The 19,238-nt window shown below is 40.2% G+C and overlaps 1 protein-coding gene across 4 annotated transcripts; it reads right to left on the bottom strand.

Annotated features, from left to right (window-relative positions):
• Positions 1-1,783: 1,783 nt before the first annotated feature.
• On the bottom strand, positions 1,784-19,009 carry LOC116312536 (deoxynucleoside triphosphate triphosphohydrolase SAMHD1-like). Of its 4 annotated transcripts, none has more exons than XM_039604237.1 (18): positions 18,898-18,966; positions 18,236-18,337; positions 17,972-18,043; positions 17,671-17,789; positions 10,167-10,327; positions 9,954-10,069; positions 9,439-9,512; positions 6,366-6,512; positions 6,177-6,280; positions 5,942-6,050; positions 5,763-5,854; positions 5,572-5,687; positions 4,524-4,657; positions 2,799-2,828; positions 2,650-2,715; positions 2,391-2,495; positions 2,170-2,298; positions 1,784-1,987 (listed from the first exon to the last, which is right to left on the bottom strand). In XM_039604237.1, the coding sequence occupies exons 4-18, from the start codon at positions 17,677-17,679 to the stop codon at positions 1,964-1,966; spliced, it is 1,416 nt and encodes a 471-aa protein (XP_039460171.1). In that variant the 5' UTR covers positions 17,680-17,789; positions 17,972-18,043; positions 18,236-18,337; positions 18,898-18,966; the 3' UTR covers positions 1,784-1,963. The 4 variants fall into 4 exon arrangements, with proteins under 4 accessions (XP_039460171.1, XP_039460172.1, XP_039460173.1 ...); XM_039604238.1 differs by having other exon boundaries at positions 18,236-18,333; positions 18,898-18,927; XM_039604239.1 differs by lacking the exons at positions 17,671-17,789; positions 18,236-18,337 and having other exon boundaries at positions 2,247-2,298; positions 18,898-19,009.
• Between the last annotated feature and the right edge of the window lie 229 nt (positions 19,010-19,238).

Consider the following 19,238-nt stretch of genomic DNA (forward strand, 5'->3'; position numbering starts at 1 on the left):
ATCCCGCAGTGCCAGACGTGTTCCGCTGCTGAAGCGAGTGCATGTCCAGGCCCGTCTGAAGTTTGCCAGAGAGCACATGGATGATACAGCAGAGGATTGGGAGAATGTCATGTGGTCAGATGAAACCAAAGTAGAACTTTTGGTATAAACTCAACTCGTCGTGTTTGGAGGACGAAGAATACTGAGTTGCATCCCAAGAACACCATACCTACCTACTGTGAAGCATGGGGTGGAAACATCATGCTATGGGGCTGTTTTTTCTGCCAAGGGGACAGGACGACTGATCCGTGTTAAGGACAGAATGAATGGGGCCATGTATCGTGAGATTTTGAGCCAAAACCTCCTTCCATCAGTGAGAACTTTGAAGATGAAAGCGGCTGGGTCTTCCAACATGACAATGATCCAAAACACACCGCCCGGGCAACAAAGGAGTGGCTCCGTGAAGCATTTGAAAGTCCTGGAGTGGCCTAGCCAGTCTCCAGACCTCAACCCCATAGAAACTCTGTGGCGGGAGTTGAAAGTCCGTGTTGCTCGGCGACAGCCCCAAAACATCACTGCTCTCGAGAAGATCTGCATGGAGGAATGGGCCAAAATACCAGCTACTGTGTGTGCAAACCTGGTAAAGACCTATAGTAAACGTTTGACCTCTGTTATTGCCAACAAAGGTTATGTTACAAAGTATTGAGTTGTATTTTTGTTATTGACCAAATACTTATTTGCCACCCTGATTTACTGAATAAATTCTTTACAAATCCTACCATGTGTATTCATGGATTTTTTTTCACATTCTGTCTCTCACAGTTGAAGTGTACCTCTGGTGCGAATTACTGACCTCTGTCATCATTTTAAGTGGGGGAACTTGCACAATCGGTGGCTGACTAAATACTTTTTTGCCCCACTGTAAATTATCACTAAATGTTAGTCAAACAAAAGCAATGATATTTGGTAACTATAAAGTCAATGATGGCACCCAAATACAGGTAGAAAATGAAAAATTGAAATAGTAAAGGAGACTCAATTCTTAGGATTGATACTTAATATCAGCTAGAAACCTCATATCAGACATGCACAAACAAAGTGTCCAAAAGCATCTCAATCATAAACAAAATTAAACAGGTTCTAGATTAGAATTTCCTCTGTCTACTTAATTGTTCTCTAATTCTTCCTCATTTAACTTATTGTATAGAGGTATGGGGAAATAATTAAAAATACACTAAATTCTCTTTTCGGAAATTACAGAAAAGGGCAGTTTGTACAATGAACAAACATGAGTATCTTCATAATACAAATTTATAATTTGTACAGTCAAAATGATTAAACCTTCATGACTTGGTTAACTACAATATTGCACATATAATGCTTAGAGCTAGAAATAATCTATTGCCAGCCAAATTTCAAAATCTTTTCAACCAGAGAGATGCATGTGGTGAGAACTACTAGGAAAAGTTTTTGTGTGTCTGTGTGTGGGGTTAAATTGTGGAGTGGATTAGGGGCTAAGGACGAGCAATGTCCAAATATCCAGAAATTTAAATAAATGTTTAAAGATACGGTTTTCATGCAGTTCGGGGATGGGGGCAGCATTAAGTTATCATTGTTATACAGCATATTACATACACTCAGTATATTTGTACCCATATGCTCGAAATAAATTATCAATCAATGGACCAGAAACCAGCGGTAATTAAAACTAAAGAGGAAACAGCAGAAAGATTCTATTATCCTTCGGTAAATTTTCATGTAGAGATCTGTTATATAATAAATAATTTTTCACACAATGAGCAAATCATAACAGTAGCCTTTATCTAAACCATTCAGCCAAGTTGAGCTATATAGTCTGATTATAGTGAAATATAGTGTGATATATAGTTTAATCACCAAACTACTTTAGCTTGCTGATTTACCTGTTTTTAAATCTCTGAAGTAACACAAAAAATCTAATTTCTCAGTGTTTCACATCTTCATTTCATGGAGTTGCTCTGTCTCGATCCTGTAGATATATAAGGACACAGACAAGTTCATTAGTACAACCAAAAGGTCAAATGTGTTATGTGAACTCAAGGCTCTGACAGAATATGCAGGTTTAACAGCAGCTTTCTTGTTTATGTTCTCATCGCATTGCTTGTAACATAGTAATGCCTGTCACTGCCACCCAACAGAATAAAGTGTTACCTCAGTTACAAAGTCATTTTCGTGACACCAGCTTTGAAAGCAGAACTTAGCATCTCTCAGACTGGCTGAGTTCTTACAGTAAACTCTGAGGATCTTCTCAGCAAAGCACACTGGGAGAAGCTTGGACACCTGACAACAAGGACAGTAACATAAAAGCTGTTTTACAGAGACATCTACAGAAAGAACACACAGCTCATGCAAAGACATGCAGTAGTTCTGACCTGTTCTCTGGGAATCTTGAATGCTTCAGTAGGGTTAGCCTTAGTGTAGAAATATGTGGTATTGATGGGGTCCTTGTTTTTCATCCCATAGTCCAAAGTGACAACCTAAAAGAGAAGTGTGACAGACCAGCCTGTGTTTATGTTCACATGTACATTATGACTCAGTGCAGGTTGGCAACACAATTTAACTAAAACAACAAAGCAAAAACCAAGATTTTAGGAAGATTTATTACTGAGTATAATTAGAATAAAAACTCACAGTAATTTCAAAGTTGTCCTTTCGAATGACTTTAACCAGTTCATTTTCCAAGCTGTCCTTCATCTTCTGACAGATGGAGAGAACATGTGCTGTCATTGATATTATCATTGTTTTGCTAATCTCTTTTTATAATCACTTTTCACTCTTACTTTTATTTCCTCTTGGTCTTCTTTCTTGAGCTGAGAAAGGGAGAGAAGATTCACATGAACATTTGGAACATCTGCATTTCTCTCTTCTTTTTTTAGGGCACACACACACACCAAAATGTGTGATGATTCAGTTTTTTCCAACATTGCAGCTTGGGCATGATTATTTTTTAGTTTCCATTAAAAAAATGCAATAAAAAGGTTGCCGTACTGCAAGTTAAACGGACTGAAATAGTTTCAAGCAAAATCAGCCACAAATAATTCATTTTAACTCTGTCTTGAATATTGAGTCAAATAACTATAACAGGCAGGAAAACAGCTATAGAGCAAGTGAAATCAGTATTATTTTGTTCACAATTATATATATATATATATCAGATATCTGTCTTTAAGTTAAAAAGAAACAACAAAGCTATTGATTTTCTTTATAACCATAATCTATGTCAACAGTGAAACAATATAAAAATCACCATAATGCAGATTGCCACCTGGGATCAAAAGCCTAACAGTTTTTATGGACACATTTGACCATGTGATAACAAAATTTAAAGGGGGATTTTAACAGTTCGGAAATTACATTTTCATACACTGGTCATAAAAATTAAAAGTGCACTTTGTAATCAGAGTATAACATAAAGTCAATCAATCTTCTACGTATTGATATTCTGGTAAGTTGAGCAGGAGAGGTGGTTATTAATCTTTTTTTTTTTGGTGTTGAAATGAATGAAATTAAAAACAGGTGCACCAGAGGGGCAACAGTGACTAAACACTCAAAACAGGAATGGTTTTACTGATGGAGGCCAGTGATACTTCATCCTCGTCATCTCTGCTGACTGTGTCACTACTGGTATCCTGAGGCGATACCTGGATCCTACAGAGGCTGCACGGGTAGTCCAACTCCTCCAGGATGGCACACTGATATATGCCATTGCCAGATGGTTTTCTGTGCCTCCCAGCACAGTCTCAAGAGCAGAGGATTATCCATGGGAGTAACAGCAATAACTCTAGGAGAGTTTGATAGAAGGCATGGAAGGTCCTTAACCCATCAACAGGACCAGTATCTGCTCTTTTGTGCCACAAGGGGAAGGATGAGCAATGGAAAAGCTACAAAATGACCTCCAGCAGGCCACTAGTGTAAATGTCTGTGGCCAAACAATCAGAAACAGAGTTCATGAGTATGCCCTGATTTTGTCAGGCATCCATAGCATACAAGCATATAAGGGCCATACAAACTACTGAGGATCATTTTGAGTTTAAATTTCAGCAAAATTAAGAAGCCTCCCAGATATACATTTTTAAATACATACAGGCTGGAAATGTTTATTTCCATCAAGCAGTGTGCCATACTTTCCTTCCTAACATGTTACCCTGTCCATATGATAACAGATATCCAGCATGATCTTTTTCTCATTGAGATTTGATGTGTTCTCATTTCATTTTTATGAGGACTATATTTATTTATTTGTATTTATTCATTGTTCCATTGCTAGATATTTTAGGTTGCAAAACAAATAAACAAACAACCATGTTTGTCAGATATGTAAGTATCCTTTTTTTTCGGACCATAATGCGCACTGTCGATGAACAGGTCTGTTTTCATACATAAGGCGCACCGGATTATAATCCACACTGTTGATTTTTGAAAAGAATTAAAGGATTTTAAGTGCGCCTTATAGTCCGAAAAATACTATATGACTAATACAGGCACCTAAAAACATCAGTGCACACCTTGGTTTCACCCACAAACTGGTACAGGTCTCGAGACATGATCCTCTCAAGAATCTCCCTGGCTTCCTCCAGAGGAGGAGGAGTGGGTTCATTTGAAGAAGAACAAGGGTGGAGTATTTTTTCAATCACTTGATCTGGAGAGTAAACAGAAATAAAGTGAAAGATAGGTCCATTCAAACAAACCAAAGAAACATTCAGTTCATCAGTGGTGTCTTGCAAAGAAATTTACACACATTTACATACACACAAAAAGCAAACTGATTAGCATTAGTAAACAAAGTAGGTGAGCAAAAAAACTAAGTAACACATTAGTAACACTTTTACTATAAACTAGTAGAGTACTGCTCCTTAGCAGACTGCAGTATTTTAAATACATTTACAGTTAAGTTACTTCAGCAGTGTCAGTCAAAATGAAAGTTGTTATGCAGTATGTGTAAAGGTATTTTTAGTTGAATGACTTACTTGACTGAAAAGAGCACTTAAAATAGAGAAAAATCATAATAATTGAAGTGAAAATAAAGTGAGAAAGCACGATACCACCACATAATGACCACATTTTAATTACAGTACATAATTGTTTTTCTTTCTTATTATTTAATATTTCAACCTTTTCTCTACGGATTTGGCTTCAAAGTATTTTATATGTAAAAAAAAAGATTATTTTAAATAAATGTTCTAAATAAATATATAAAAATAACTAAATATGAAAAAGAATAAAACAAAATATCTTTATATCACTGTTGGTCTTTTTAATTATTTCCATATTTCCATATCCTTTTATGGATTTATTGTGTTTCATGCCACTTCTGTCACTCCATAAAGAAGTTCAAATCTTTTTTTCATTGACCTACAGATTATAGATTACAATCTGGAAAGTTTCTATTTCATAAACCATAATCCTGTTCCATACACTAAATACTGAAAATACTAACAAACATTCAGGAAGTAGAATTATTTCAAAGTAAGACAAAAAATGTTGACAGCAAATATATGTATAGACATTTTAGTAATGTTTAAAAGGAAATATGTAGAGCATGTTTTCCACCACCTGTCAGCTTTGTGTAGGCTTCCATGTCAGTTTTAGCTTTGGAGAGACAGAGCGTTGTCCCTCCTGAACCTTTAGTCAGGATGTGATGATCTGCTTTCAAGAGGGCGTCTTTGATCCTGGATAAAAAAGACCCAGTATATGACTTTATGGGAACTGTTGTATTACAATAGGATTATACAGTTGGTACTCACATAATTTCTACACTCTTGGTTACTCTGTGCTGGTAGGCTCTTCTGTGGAGAGAGTTCCTTGTGTGGAACATGTCATACAGGTTTGCCACTTCCTGTTGAGACCATCGCCTATAGTTTAGTCACAGCCAATCAGATAATGAATTACTCATTAAAAACTGATAAAAAGCAGGGATCAACACCTTGTCTCTAGAGCAAATGTGCTTCCGCCCATTCACATCACACACCCTGGCAAACATGATGAAGCGTTGATGGTCAAAGTTGTTCCGGATGCCCAGGTGGTGGCAGTCCCTGAGATAGGAGAGAGGAAATACATCAATTTAAATACATTTATTATGGTAAACGTTATAAAACACCCTTAAGATTTGCTGTATATAGAAATACTGAGTTTTATAAAATGTCATCAACAAGTCCCACCTGGCAAAGTAGTCGAACTTGTCCACATCAATCCCATTTTGCTTGTTTGACACAATTTCATAGAGAAAGGATTTATTCTCATGTCTCTCACCTTCACGCAGCCACTGTGGAGACGACACCAGAATTGACCTTCATGACAGACACAATAACCAATGGTTTCATAATATTCAGACAGTAACTGACCAGTACCTCAGCGTCATCACTCTTTAGAGGTTTAATCATCTCCTTGATAAATGTCAGGTCAGTTGGGAGTATCAGTCCATAACGCTCCATCTCTTGTGCCAGACTATTCGCTTTCACCAGGTGATCAAACATCTGTAAAGAGGCATCCTCATGCTGCAAGAGATACATTATTACTGACATAACATTATGACCACTGACAGATGAAGTAAATAACAGAGGCCAACAACATCTATTTCCAATCCATCTGTTATAGCAAACTAGCAACACACAATCAATTTCAATGGATTTGCCTTTTATTGTGAAAAAGGACCCCAAGTACAGACTTAACATGGTATTTAAAGCATACTATTTATTGAGTGGCAGCTCAAACAATCCAAAAGAAAATAAGTCTGAGAGGGTGACATGGGAAAACATAAGGAAACAGAACAAGTTGAAAACACTTGGGAAGGAAAAACTGAGACTAAAACTTACTACAAATATAAGGAGGAGAAATAACAGGAGCTAACGGAGGCTAGGTACACTCAAGGACAGTAAGCACTGACAAAAGCCAAAAGACTGACTGAGTTGATAATATGAATTACACACCGCTGCAGGGAATAAATAGTTGCAACACATCAGAGAAATTACACTAGGGGAAGCTAAACTCAAAACTAGACACACAAGACAGAGGCTACCAAAATAAAAAGGGAAAAAACCTAAAGCAGCGATGGAGTATTACAATCAAGGCACGAGAAATACAAGGGATAGCATAAATTAAAACAGAGGCTATAAGCAAAATATGCAATACTAAGCTAGATAGCAAAACTAAAGCTAAGAATACCCTCAGGATGTAAATAAAGAAACAAACTATGAATATCTGCTATTTGTAAAAATAGAAAACTCAAAAACATAGCCAGAAATTGGAACTAATAACTCATGCCCAAAATACAAAATAACAAAAAACAAAAAAACAGCAACAGTCCTGGCCTCCAGAGTTAAATGACCTAAACCCAATCAAGATGGCTTGGGACGAGATGGACCGCAGAGTGAAGGCAAACAAGTGCTCAGCATCTCTGGGAACTCCTTCAAGACTGTTGGAAAAACATTTCAGGTGACGACATCATGAAGCTCACCGAGAGAAAGCCAAGAGTGTGGAAAGCAGTAATCAAAGCAAAGGGTGGCTATTTTGAAGAATCTAAAATATCAAACATGTTTTGAGTTTTTTCACACTTTTTTGTTTACTACATAATTCCATAGTTTTGATGCCTTCAGTGAGAATCTACAATGTAAATAGTCATGAAAATAAAGAAAATCAATTCGGTTCAATTCAGTTTGCATTAAATTGAACTGCATGGCAGTTGCAGACTTGCAGAATGATTTGAGCTTCCCACATCAATCATAATATAAAAGTGAAGAACTATATATATATACATATATATATATATATACGTATATGTATATATATTATAATAGACAGTGCTTATATTTAGTTTACTATTTGACCAATTCTTTGACCAATTCTGTCAAGCCAGAGAGACTCACTTAAGCAGCAAAGCTACCGTATTTCCCGGACTACAAAGCGCACCTGAATATTAGCCGCACAAGCTAAAATCAGGGGAAAATCCTGTTTTGTACATATATTAGCCGCACCTGACTAAAAGCCGCAGGTGTTTCAATGTTTACTTATCATATGTAAGAGAATATGCACAAAGGGAATTGTCAGGAAAGAGATGGCTGTTTGGAGACACACCCTTTTATTAATATTTTGAAAAACAAATTAGGGTACATATTTGCATAACTTTTAGGTATATGTACAAGTACCGGTAATTACAAGTACGAAACATGTACTGTGCTTCATAAATGAGTAACAAATGTAGTACATAACAATAACCTACAGCACACCAGAAAAATAGATTCAGCCAACCTTTTTAGGCTCAGGTGCAGTGACACGGCTTTAACAAGAAGAAAAGTCAGTCATTCACCACCATCTTCCTGCGCACTAAAACCACCAAAGTCCTCTTCTCCAGTGTCGGATACGAACAGGCTCAGTATGGCTACGTCATCCACTCTCAGCTTCTTTCCTTCGTTGTCACTTTCAAAACCAAACAAATCCTTGTTGTCAGTGTCAGAGTCGAACAACCTCTGAAGGGCCGTGGCGGTGTCCTCCTCTCCATCATGCAGCAGTCCAGCCCTTGAAATCCGTTGGTGATCATGGATGTTTTCACACTTTTCCACGCTGTCAGAATCCACTGGTGGAGTTGAGCATAACTTGCTTTTCGCAAGTTTATCCCCGCTTCGTCATCCACGCCCCACTGAACGCGTAGCGCCACTTTGAAGTTTGTTTTTCGCGCTGCCGTGCGGCACCACGTTGCCTGGTGGATGGACACGTGACCAACATACCACTCTTAAAGCCCGATACTGTGTGTCTGATCACATGCCCTTCCGCCAGGCAACGAAGTGCCGCATACAACAGTGGAACAAACAAAACAAATCGTCTTACGATATGACAAAAATCATAGAAAGCCGCACCTGACTAAAAGCCGCAGGGTTCAAAGCTTGTGCAAAAAGTAGCGGCTTATAGCCCGACAATTACGGTACTTAGATCAGCTTGCTGTTAAAGGTACCGTAGAAAGACAAATTGTTAGGACTCTTAATTTAATTACCATTTTGTTGTCAGCCCACAGAAAACATTTCCACACTGAGTACAGTAACTACAGGCTTAACTCCCCATTCTAGTCTTGGTGATATGTAAAGATAGCCATCAATTAAAACAAACTAAAGTAAAGCAATCACTCTCCTTTCATCGCAGTGTTTTGTCAGAAAGGTTCTCCCATGCTGGTCTGTTGCTGCCATCTTGTGGCCACAGTTCACTATTGCTTTAGAAGAGGAGTCATTTGTGCTTGATTACAAAGCCACTGAACTCTGGATGGATTAATCTGCATGGGTTAGGTATTCTCATGGGCATGTCTGTGTCCTGTTAAGAAAATGCTGGAGTTTATCAAGCCTACAAGCCAGCAGCGGTCTCTGGCTGTTTGCATATGCACATTGTGGATAAACCTCTATTGTCTCACACTAAAAATTATTTATTTTCTTCCCCTACCTTCCAGTCTTTAGTTAGTGGGTCCGCTTCAGGATTGAACATACCATCAAACAGATGAGAGAAGGGCCCGTGTCCTTCATGGAGAAATATAAAATAGCCAAATGGTAGTATGTGAATATATGCTCCTTTACTCTATTACATGTTTGTATTCCTTTCCACTTTAGAATTAAATAATATATCGGTCATTATGTGTTTTCAAAATCTCGATCAGTAGATTTTGTTTTACTGACAGTTGTGAATTAATAAATGTACTTTTTATGTGTTAAGTGAGTGCCACTTTATGAATGTCTTCCAGACAAGACTCTTAAATTAAAGTGTATTTCATTGTTTTATATCTAACACTGAAATCTCAGAGAATATGTTTAATTTGACGAGTAGAAGTATGACTTGTAATTGTATATTGTAAATGACCAAATAAACATGTTTTACTATAGTTTTACTTTCATGTTCATACTTAAACATACCCATCAATAAAAGCCTAGCATATGGCATGGTGAAAGACGGGCATCACTTACCCAGGTCATGGCAGAGACCTGCAATTTGCACACAGAGGACATCTCGATCACTGATGTTAAGTTCTGGCTGCTTCACCTTGAGGGCTTTAGCAAGCTCTCCTGCTAAGTATCCCACCCTGTATAGTACACAGACACAAACACGGAAAGACAGAATTCACTAAGCAACACACTGAAAAAACTTATAATGGTGTGTCTGCAAACCTGCTGACATACCCAATAGAGTGTTCAAAGCGGTTGTGGGATGCTCCTGGAAAAACAAAATAACCGCCCCCAAGCTGCTTGATATTTCGTAGTCTCTGAAACTGAGGGGTGTCTATGATCTTGACAAGAAGTGGAGGTAACTCGATGTGGCCATGGATGGGATCATTAAACACCTGTGTGAGGAAAGGCAAACAAAAAGTTTGACAAAATGTGTGTAATTCTTATCCAAAGAAACTTCTTGTTTTTTCATATACTGATAACATGCTCAAAATCAGTAAAACCGTAAAGTAAAAAAAAAAAAAGAAGAAGAAGCTAAACATGGATGGCTTAATAACACCTGTATCTGATTGCTAAACCTGGTAAAACACAGTAAAAGCAAACGGGATCATTATCTGGAGGTTGGGCCTTAGCCACTGGACCACCCCTCCTGTGAATCCAGTACCTGCAGGAGGGGCGATAGGGGTCAGGTGGCAGTCAAACACAGAGGCCTTGGGGGGATGATCGATGGTTGCTGAAATGTCACCTTTCTGAGAAAGGAGTGAGCTTGTGCCTGAGCTTGAGAAATACCTGCTAGAGAAAGTCACCGCACAGCTTGGGTTCTGGAACCAGTCTTTTGGAAAAGATTTGGAGTCTGTTTCAATCTGAAGTCGCCCATTGGGAGAGGCAGTGAACAGGGATGGATAAACTTGTATTACCCTAATTTGGCTATTCCATGTTGTGGTTTTCCCAGCGGATATTCCTGTGCCTTTGGCTCTGGAAATGGGTACAGATTATTGTCTGCTCTAACACACCTAAGGACATTTCAGAATACCTGACCTTCTTGGGGTTCTTGAGCATAATGCACAAAGATGCTCCATCTAGCGACCCCATCGTCCTACTGGGGGACTTCAGTGTCACATGGGCAATAACAGTGTCACCTGAAGGGGTGTGATTTTAGAAATGGCTTGCCTGGCTTGAACCCTAATGGCATTGTGGTAGTAATCTTTTTTTTTTTTTTTTTTTTTTTTTTTTTTAAACCTGTCCCGTTTGGTTCTTTTGCCATCAGAATTATTGTCTAAAGGCGAAGAAAGATGCCCAACGGATTTACTTTACTAAATGGACCATCCCAGCCTTGCCGTAATGGTCCATCTGATTCAACTTTTATTGTTTATTTTATTTTCACTTGTTGAATACGGGACAGACTTGACTGGAGGAGAGAACGTGGAGAAAGAAAGAGGAAAGAAAAAACCTGAGAAGAGGGACGGGGAAAAGGGCAAAAACAAAACCAACAGAATAAGCAGACAAAAAATACATATATCGATCACCTGGATCACCTGTTGAGAAAGAAAAAAGAAAGCAAGCAGAAGAAAACGAGAGTAATAAACAAGATCACAATGATATATGGGAATATGACAGTAAATACTAAATATTAAACATTATTGTGCAGCACGTGAGATCGACAGCGCACAGTGTGCTTTGAGGTAGGAGCCAAAAAGGGTGTAGTTTGTGTGTGATCACCCGTGTGTACACCTGTGAGCATGAACGCGCTTGTTTTTAAAAAGGTTCCTTCATGTAACGATCTGCTAGAGGGTGTGGGGGCCACTGCCCCGACCTCCAGGGCATGAAGCAGGTATGGAGGAGATCAAGACTCCAGACATCCAGAGGCCCCAGAACACAAGAGACCAAGGAAGACCAACAGAGGGCAGCCGCGCCCACTATCCCAGAAAGAGCTGAGGAGAGTCCCAGATGAGGGGTCACTCAGCAGCCGCGGAGCAGAAGCCAGGGGGTTGCAGTGACGTGCCCGTGAGCTCCGCCCGGCAGCCAGCTGTGCCTGAGTGGCGAGCCCCGGGCCGTGAGGCCGAGGGCACCCCATCCTAAAGTGGCCCGAGCGAGCCCCAGGCTCCAGGCCCCAATAAGCAGCCGCCAAGGAGTGAGCCGGTGGGTACCTGGGCGCCCACCCCGGACACAGAGAACCACCAACGCACCGATGTCTGAGGGCATCTGCCACCGGCAGGGGAAGTGGTGGGGAGATGGGCCTCAAACCTTGGAGGGCCTGAGATGTCCCCAGAGAGGTGGCGTCTGATACCCAACCTGACATATAGACACAGACAAACAGGCACACACAGATACAAACATCTATTCCCACCCTCATGCTCTCATATACAATTACTCAACACTCACCCAACGTGGAGACAGACATAAAGAGACACTGTACACACAATCACACTCCCCAAGCGTACTCTAAGAACCGGGTCTAGGTACCCTTGCCCCTGGAGGGGGAAACTGCACCCAGACCCAGGTGGTGTTACCCTTTTCTCCGCAGCAGCAGGGAGGCCCCACATTCCAGACCCCAGTCGGACGGCCAACTCCTCCTCCTAGCCCCCCCGCTCCAGCAGGCCGCAGAGAACGGGGGTGTGTGAAGACTCCTAACCTCCCTCCACCCGCTCATATGTAGTGTTGATGTATGTGTGTTCTAAGGTGCATTTAAAACCCAGGAGGGCATGGAGCCACCTGCCAGAGCAGCAGGTAAGCGTATAGCCCCTCCTGCTAGCCCTCAATGTCTACGTGTATTTAAAATTGAGAGGTGGACAACGACGCCAGGGGTGAGGTGTACACCCTGATGGTAGTTTGGAATCCGTGTAGCGTGCCCACCCCCAAGATCTTATATGTATGTGTAATGAGAGTGTGAGTAATGTGAATGTCTAAGTTGTGGGGTAAAATTGAGGCAGAGGCAGCCAGAAGGGGACAGAGGGGGGGGATGTCTCCTCTGCACCCTGGTGACACACCCCTACCCCAAGGCCCTGCATGTGTGGGTGATTGTGGTGGAGCGGGAAGAGGGAGGCCGCTGGAGATGGGGAGGGAAGGAAGGGAGGGGCTTGTGCCTGAGCTTGAGAAATACCTGCTAGAGAAAGTCACCGCACAGCTTGGGTTCTGGAACCAGTCTTTTGGAAAAGACTTGGACTCTGTTTCAATCTGAAGTCGCCCATTGGGAGAGGCAGTGAACAGGGATGGATAAACTTGTATTACCCTAATTTGGCTATTCCATGTTGTGGTTTTCCCAGCGGATATTCCTGTGCCTTTGGCTCTGGAAATGGGTACAGATTGTTGTCTGCTCTAACACACCTAAGGACATTTCAGAATACCTGACCTTCTTGGGGTTCTTGAGCATAATGCACAAAGATGCTCCATCTAGCGACCCCATCGTCCTACTGGGGGACTTCAGTGTCACATGGGCAATAACAGTGTCACCTGAAGGGGTGTGATTTTAGAAATGGCCTGCCTGGCTTGAACCCTAATGGCATTGTGGTAGTAATCCTTGAACCAAATGGTGCAGGTGAAGGGAGCTGTCAAACTGAAGGAGCAGTCATATCAGGCAGTAGCTAAAGGTAAAACCCGGGTGTGGGAGGATTCTGGCAAATCGTTAGATCACTCAGGAGAGGGAAACAGCTTCCTCTTCACATTGTACATTAGGGTGGTGAAATGAATTTTTCAAGGATCGTGAATACATATGAAACGCCTTCTGTAGTTGAAGCAGAGCCCAGGGAAAAGAGTGATGATTTGCATTGATTTTCCCTGAGGTAGTTAAAGAGGTCTTTGGTCGCTGAGATTCACCCTGAGTTTTTCACAGCTCTGGATGTTGTTGTGCTGTCATAGTAAACACACCTCTGCAATATTATGTAGAAGTCAGGAATAGCGCTTCTGGATTAGGGGGAGGGGAGTTCAGTGTTGCTAGCTATCCAATCCCTGTACAATTGTTGCCAGAGTTTTTGATGATAAGTCAAACTCTCCATTTGTCACTGATTCTGCTCACAATTTATTTGGACAGAATTTGCAGGTGCAGCGAAGGGGCGGAGGATGTCTGGTTCGGTGGCCTCGACATCTTGTCTGTGATTTTTGTGGCTTTATCAAACAGTGACATCCAGCTCACACTGGGGCAGTTTGTGGCTCAGTATGAAGCAGCTGGGATGAGAATCAGCACCTCAGAGTCTGAGGTTATGGTTCAGTTGCAAAACAGTGCCCATTCCTGGTCAGGAACAAGTTCAAGTGGAGGAGTTTATGTATCTTGGGATCTTGTTCATGAGTGAAGGGAGAGGGCAGTGCAATACTAACAGATGGATTGGTACAACATCAGCAGTGATGCAGACTCTGTACTGGTCTGTTGTGGGAATAAAAGAACTGAGTGTGAAAGCAGTTGTTAGTACTACACCGGTCGATCTGCATTCCTACCCTCACCTATGGTCATGAGCTCTGGGTAGTGATCCCTAACACACACACACACACACACACCCCCCCCCTCCTCCCCTCCTTTTTCCTCAGCAAGTCCCCGTTAATCGTATCCCATTTAGGGTAAACTGGTTCCTTAATATATATGTATATAGAAATATTTTTGTCTCTCACAGAGATCATTTCAATGTCTTTTATTCTGGCCCCTAACCCCGGACTAATTTGCCTTTGGAGACCCAGCCTGCAACAAGAATCCCCCTGGAATCACTGAATCCAGCCCCTGGGTCTAAAGCAAACAGTGCAATCAGTCTGCTGTTTATTTCTTTTTTAGCAAATAAATCACATGCAAAAATTGTTGAGGGAGGTTGTGAGAGGGCCTGTAGCCATACCTACTCAAAAGCTGTACATACACAGCATATATAATTTTTTATGATGTGTGCTAAAATGTGCAAATTCTTGCTAAATGTGAAGACTTTGTGTATTGTTGTAACATTGTGCTGAAATGGCACCTTTTTTTTTCTATAATTCTGTTAACTATGACTTTCTAGTGACTGATTGTTTAAGGCTGACCTCTGATTTTTTTTCATAATAAAGCTGAAAAACAATGTTTTGTTCACTGCAGAAAACATGGAATAAATATGTATTGTTTTTTAAACTTTTATATAATTTTCAATATAATTTTTGAAATTACCAAACTAAATCACTCACAAAGTAAAGGTGCAGTCAATATTAACTGTGATAACTGCCTTTTAAAACCCTAATGTCGTGAAATATGATACTTTGTAAGTGTGAAGAATGTGTTAATTACCTTGGCCATGGCAAAGAACATGACTATGCACGAAAAGGATGTCTCTGTTACTGATGTAAATTCTGACTGCTGTGCACTTCAAGCTCTCCTACTCATATTAAGACGCATTTGCTGTTCGCGCTCCTCCCCTGTGGTTTCTGTCTTTCTGTTTGTGTATGGTAACCATGGGTGTGGTGCTCACTTCCTACTGCAGTGCAGTACCTCTGCATAGGATTTAGTGAGCTGTATTTTCAGAAATAAAATATTGCTTTCATAATAGTTGTGTATTTGTTAGCTTAGAACAAGCCCTCCATATCTACACAGGGAGTGGATCCAGTTACATTAAACCATACACATTGGACCATATTTCTTCTGTAACCCAGTGGGACAGACCTAATACCAGCAATAAGAAAAGGTCTGTTTTTACATTTAAGTTGCAGTCAGTGTAGGTTCTGCCACACAGTTGGTGGGTACTTAGTTTCCTACTCACTGCTCCTTTAAGTCTTAAGCCTATCAACCTCTCCCTCTGCACCCATGCTTCCTCTCCAGTCTTCTAAACCTGCTCAGTCATCAGACTCTCTTACCATTTACCACCAAAAACAGATCACTCACAGAACTTTCCCCTAGCATTGGTGTACATTTGTGATTGTGACATTGTGCTAATTGAACTACTAAGTAAATCTGATGCTTCAAATGAAGTAGGGATGACTTATAAATTCAGTCTTTTTCAGATCGTCTGTGTTTCCTCCATCAAGTTCCATGTATGTCAAGATTCAGTTCAGCTCAGGTTCATCTTCCATGTTCTTGTTTTTCATACTTTCTTGCTCGTTCCTGGCCTGAATCATGTTAATGTCTGGTTCATAGTTATCATAGTTAATTATAGTAACCACAGTTTAGTTTCCCTAGTTTAGGTTTGCCTTTTGCTTTATTTTTGTGTTCATGTTAATCAGTTTGAATAAACGGCTCGCTTTTTGTTTGAAACTCAGTTCTGTCTCCTTCAGTGTCTGTACTTGGGTCCTCCTTCTCTCCCAACACACAGTCAGCTTCCGCCTGGCTGTGACAGTTACGCTGGAGTATCTAATGGATAACAGGTATTGATCTAAATAACTGGACTTGAAAAACTTGAGCTTATTTTGTAATACTGTACTACACTGCTAACTAAATAGGCAGCTCATTCTCTTTCTCTTGACAAAGCGTCCTTTAAAGACAGGGAAAACCTGACTTTCTTTCAAGTTTTGGGGTCAACTTGAAAGAAAGGAAGTGAGAAAGGCTGATGTGAGATGTAAAAGAGATTAGAGGTCATCTTAAGTTTTATTTGGATTCAAATTTTAATATAATATTTGGGATTGTCATATACTAGTTTAATTTCCTAAATGTTGCAAATAACAAACAAAAACAGTAGAATTTCAAGCATAGTTTTAAAGATAAAAGAAATTTTATGAAAGCTTGACCTGGAAGGAGAGGTCAGAGGTTAAATGTGACATGATATTTTAACAGAAACTATAGACTAAGATCAAGAAAGCAGGGAGAGAAGTTCTTAAACTATCTGAGCTGCAGAAAGGTGTGATGAAGAAAAGGATGGCAAAGAGGTACAGCAGGCTGTCCAAGCCTGAGGCGTTGGAAACTGCCTAGAAAAGTCTCAAAGCCTTTGCCAGCCACTTGAAGAGATATACCAGAGCGATAGAAGCCAGGAGAATAAAGCAGATGTTTTTCACTGAATGATCCAAGGTGTACACTTGGTAGAAGGGGAACACTATGGGAACTGCCCCACCGAGGCTTGCAATACTGAAAAAGCATATGGGAAAAGGAGGAAACACATACAGTAACAACAATGCCCAGTAGATCTAAGAGCAGCAACCTCAGTGAAAAGGCTCCGGTAACCATCACTGTGGCAAACATCCAAGAGTTTCCAGTATAAAGAGCTGGACAGCATCAGGCCCTGACCCTGATCACGCCTACTGGCTAAAGAAGTTTACTGCACATCACGAGCGCCTGGCAACAACACAACACCAGAGACCTTTGTACTTCTTACTGTCAGTAACTCTTGTACATCTTTGATTTGGATACAGAATCATTTTCATTTGTTCACTGTGGGCACTATGACTTAAAGATGGTAGTGACACATCTGTTTATCCATGTTAAACAAAAGCCGTGTGTATGTGTGCGTCTGTGTTTCCTGCTCATTTGTTGCCTCTAGGACTATAAAAATGATGCAGCTTTTTTAAATCAGCCTTTAAATTATAACAAAACCAAAAACAGCAATGATTACCTTTTGTAACCCACCCACTTAAAATAAAATTTATTTAACTGTAACTAGACAGATATTTTGTTTGGGAGAAAAAAACCTTTTTACAGAATGTCTTTTATTATCTTATTTTCCTCTTAAACAGAGTATTTGCTTATCAATAACTTGTTAGACATAAGACCAATCATTTTCACGCATGTTTACATACTAGAGTTGCCATTTAAAACCCAAATAATATAGATATTAAATAATATAATATAAAATAATATAAAGTTAATTACCTTGGCCATGGCAATCGAAGTTCAGTCTGTACTAAAAGGATGTCTCTGTTAGTGACGCCAACTTCTGGCTGCGATGTACTCCGAGCTCTCCTCCGTTTATCAGTGTTTATATAGTGTACCTTATCAGGGCCGTGCAGAGATGTTTAAAGGGGGGGGGGTGCTCAAAATTAAAAAGGGGCACATAGAACCAGGCTGAATAACAACAACCCATATTCATCAAGAATATAATATGGAATCACATCATATTATATCACTGTTATCAGGTGGGGACATTGCAAAGGAAACATAGCCTATGTTTTACCTGATGGGGTATAATGTTGCTGCTGCTCCTGCTGCTGAGGGTGCTGGAGGGCAGGGCTGTGTTGATCTGAGACTGTAGACATTAAAAAATCCATAGAAGAGATGGTAGCTGATTAAACAAGTGTTATGAGATGATAATACACCTAATCCAGAATAAAGTAATGATAGAAAATGTTATAGAACCAAAACATTGTAATTATGTTTATTATTGTTTTTATACTTGAATACCTCTGCAATGCAACGACTGGTACATGTCTCTTATTACCTGTGCCCTTTTTAATCCAGCTGGTGAGGGATCCACTACCTTTAGCAACGTCAAATAGCTCCTTCTGTCACTCTTTCCTCCTCATGTCCTTACAGGGCCTTTCTGGACAATGTCATATGTAATGTAATATATTTTAAAAACTCTATACACATGGCCACAAGTTTGCATCATGATGCTGATCCAGAATCCTCCTCTTATTATTTATTCTTACTGCTATAATAGTAAAGTAATGAGAACCAAAAAAAGTATAAATAAAAAATAATGTATTTATGATTATTCAATTTTTTTATATCATGATTATAATAATCCATAATTATGTGGATATGCATATCTGATATGCATATCAGATAGTTTGTAGTGAAATATAAGGCCACCAGAAAGGCAGGGAAAAGCCATGTAACTTACTTAACACTAAATATGTTCGCTAAAACGCTGTTCAGAGCTACAGACCCATGACACCCTTACCCAGTTAGCTAGCAGCATGACCAGGACTACTTGTGAATTTAATAAAAGGACAGGTAATGTTGGTTGCGCTGTTGCACACGCAACACGTTCATTTGTTTTAATTCCTCAGTTGCCACAGAACAACTTACCAACGTGTACATAATAAGCTAACACTCCTGCGTGCTATAGACTACTGTGTATGCTGTACACCTACTTACCGGTGTCCTCTGCATCAGTCTGCGTCTACCAATTAATTCGTGCTTCTCCTGAAGCTCCACCGCTCAAGCAGCAAAGAACGCGCGTGCTCTTTGCGAGCTCGTTCCCGGCTCGTAACCAGCGCGCTCTGCCGTCAAGGGCGAGCATTGGTTAATGGTAGCCACGTGACTGATGTGAGCCAGAACCTTTTATTTAGCAAAAATTGTGATTAATAGTTAAATGTTATTGAGGGGCATAGGCAGGACTCCACACGCGCACACACAAAATAATAATAATAATAATTTAAAAAAATGCCTCAAGAAAAGGGCACTTGGGCACCCTTCAGGAAATGGGGCAGGTGCGC

The sequence above is a fragment of the Oreochromis aureus genome, linkage group 20 (assembly GCF_013358895.1).
Source record: "Oreochromis aureus strain Israel breed Guangdong linkage group 20, ZZ_aureus, whole genome shotgun sequence".
Classification (NCBI taxonomy): domain Eukaryota; kingdom Metazoa; phylum Chordata; class Actinopteri; order Cichliformes; family Cichlidae; genus Oreochromis; species Oreochromis aureus.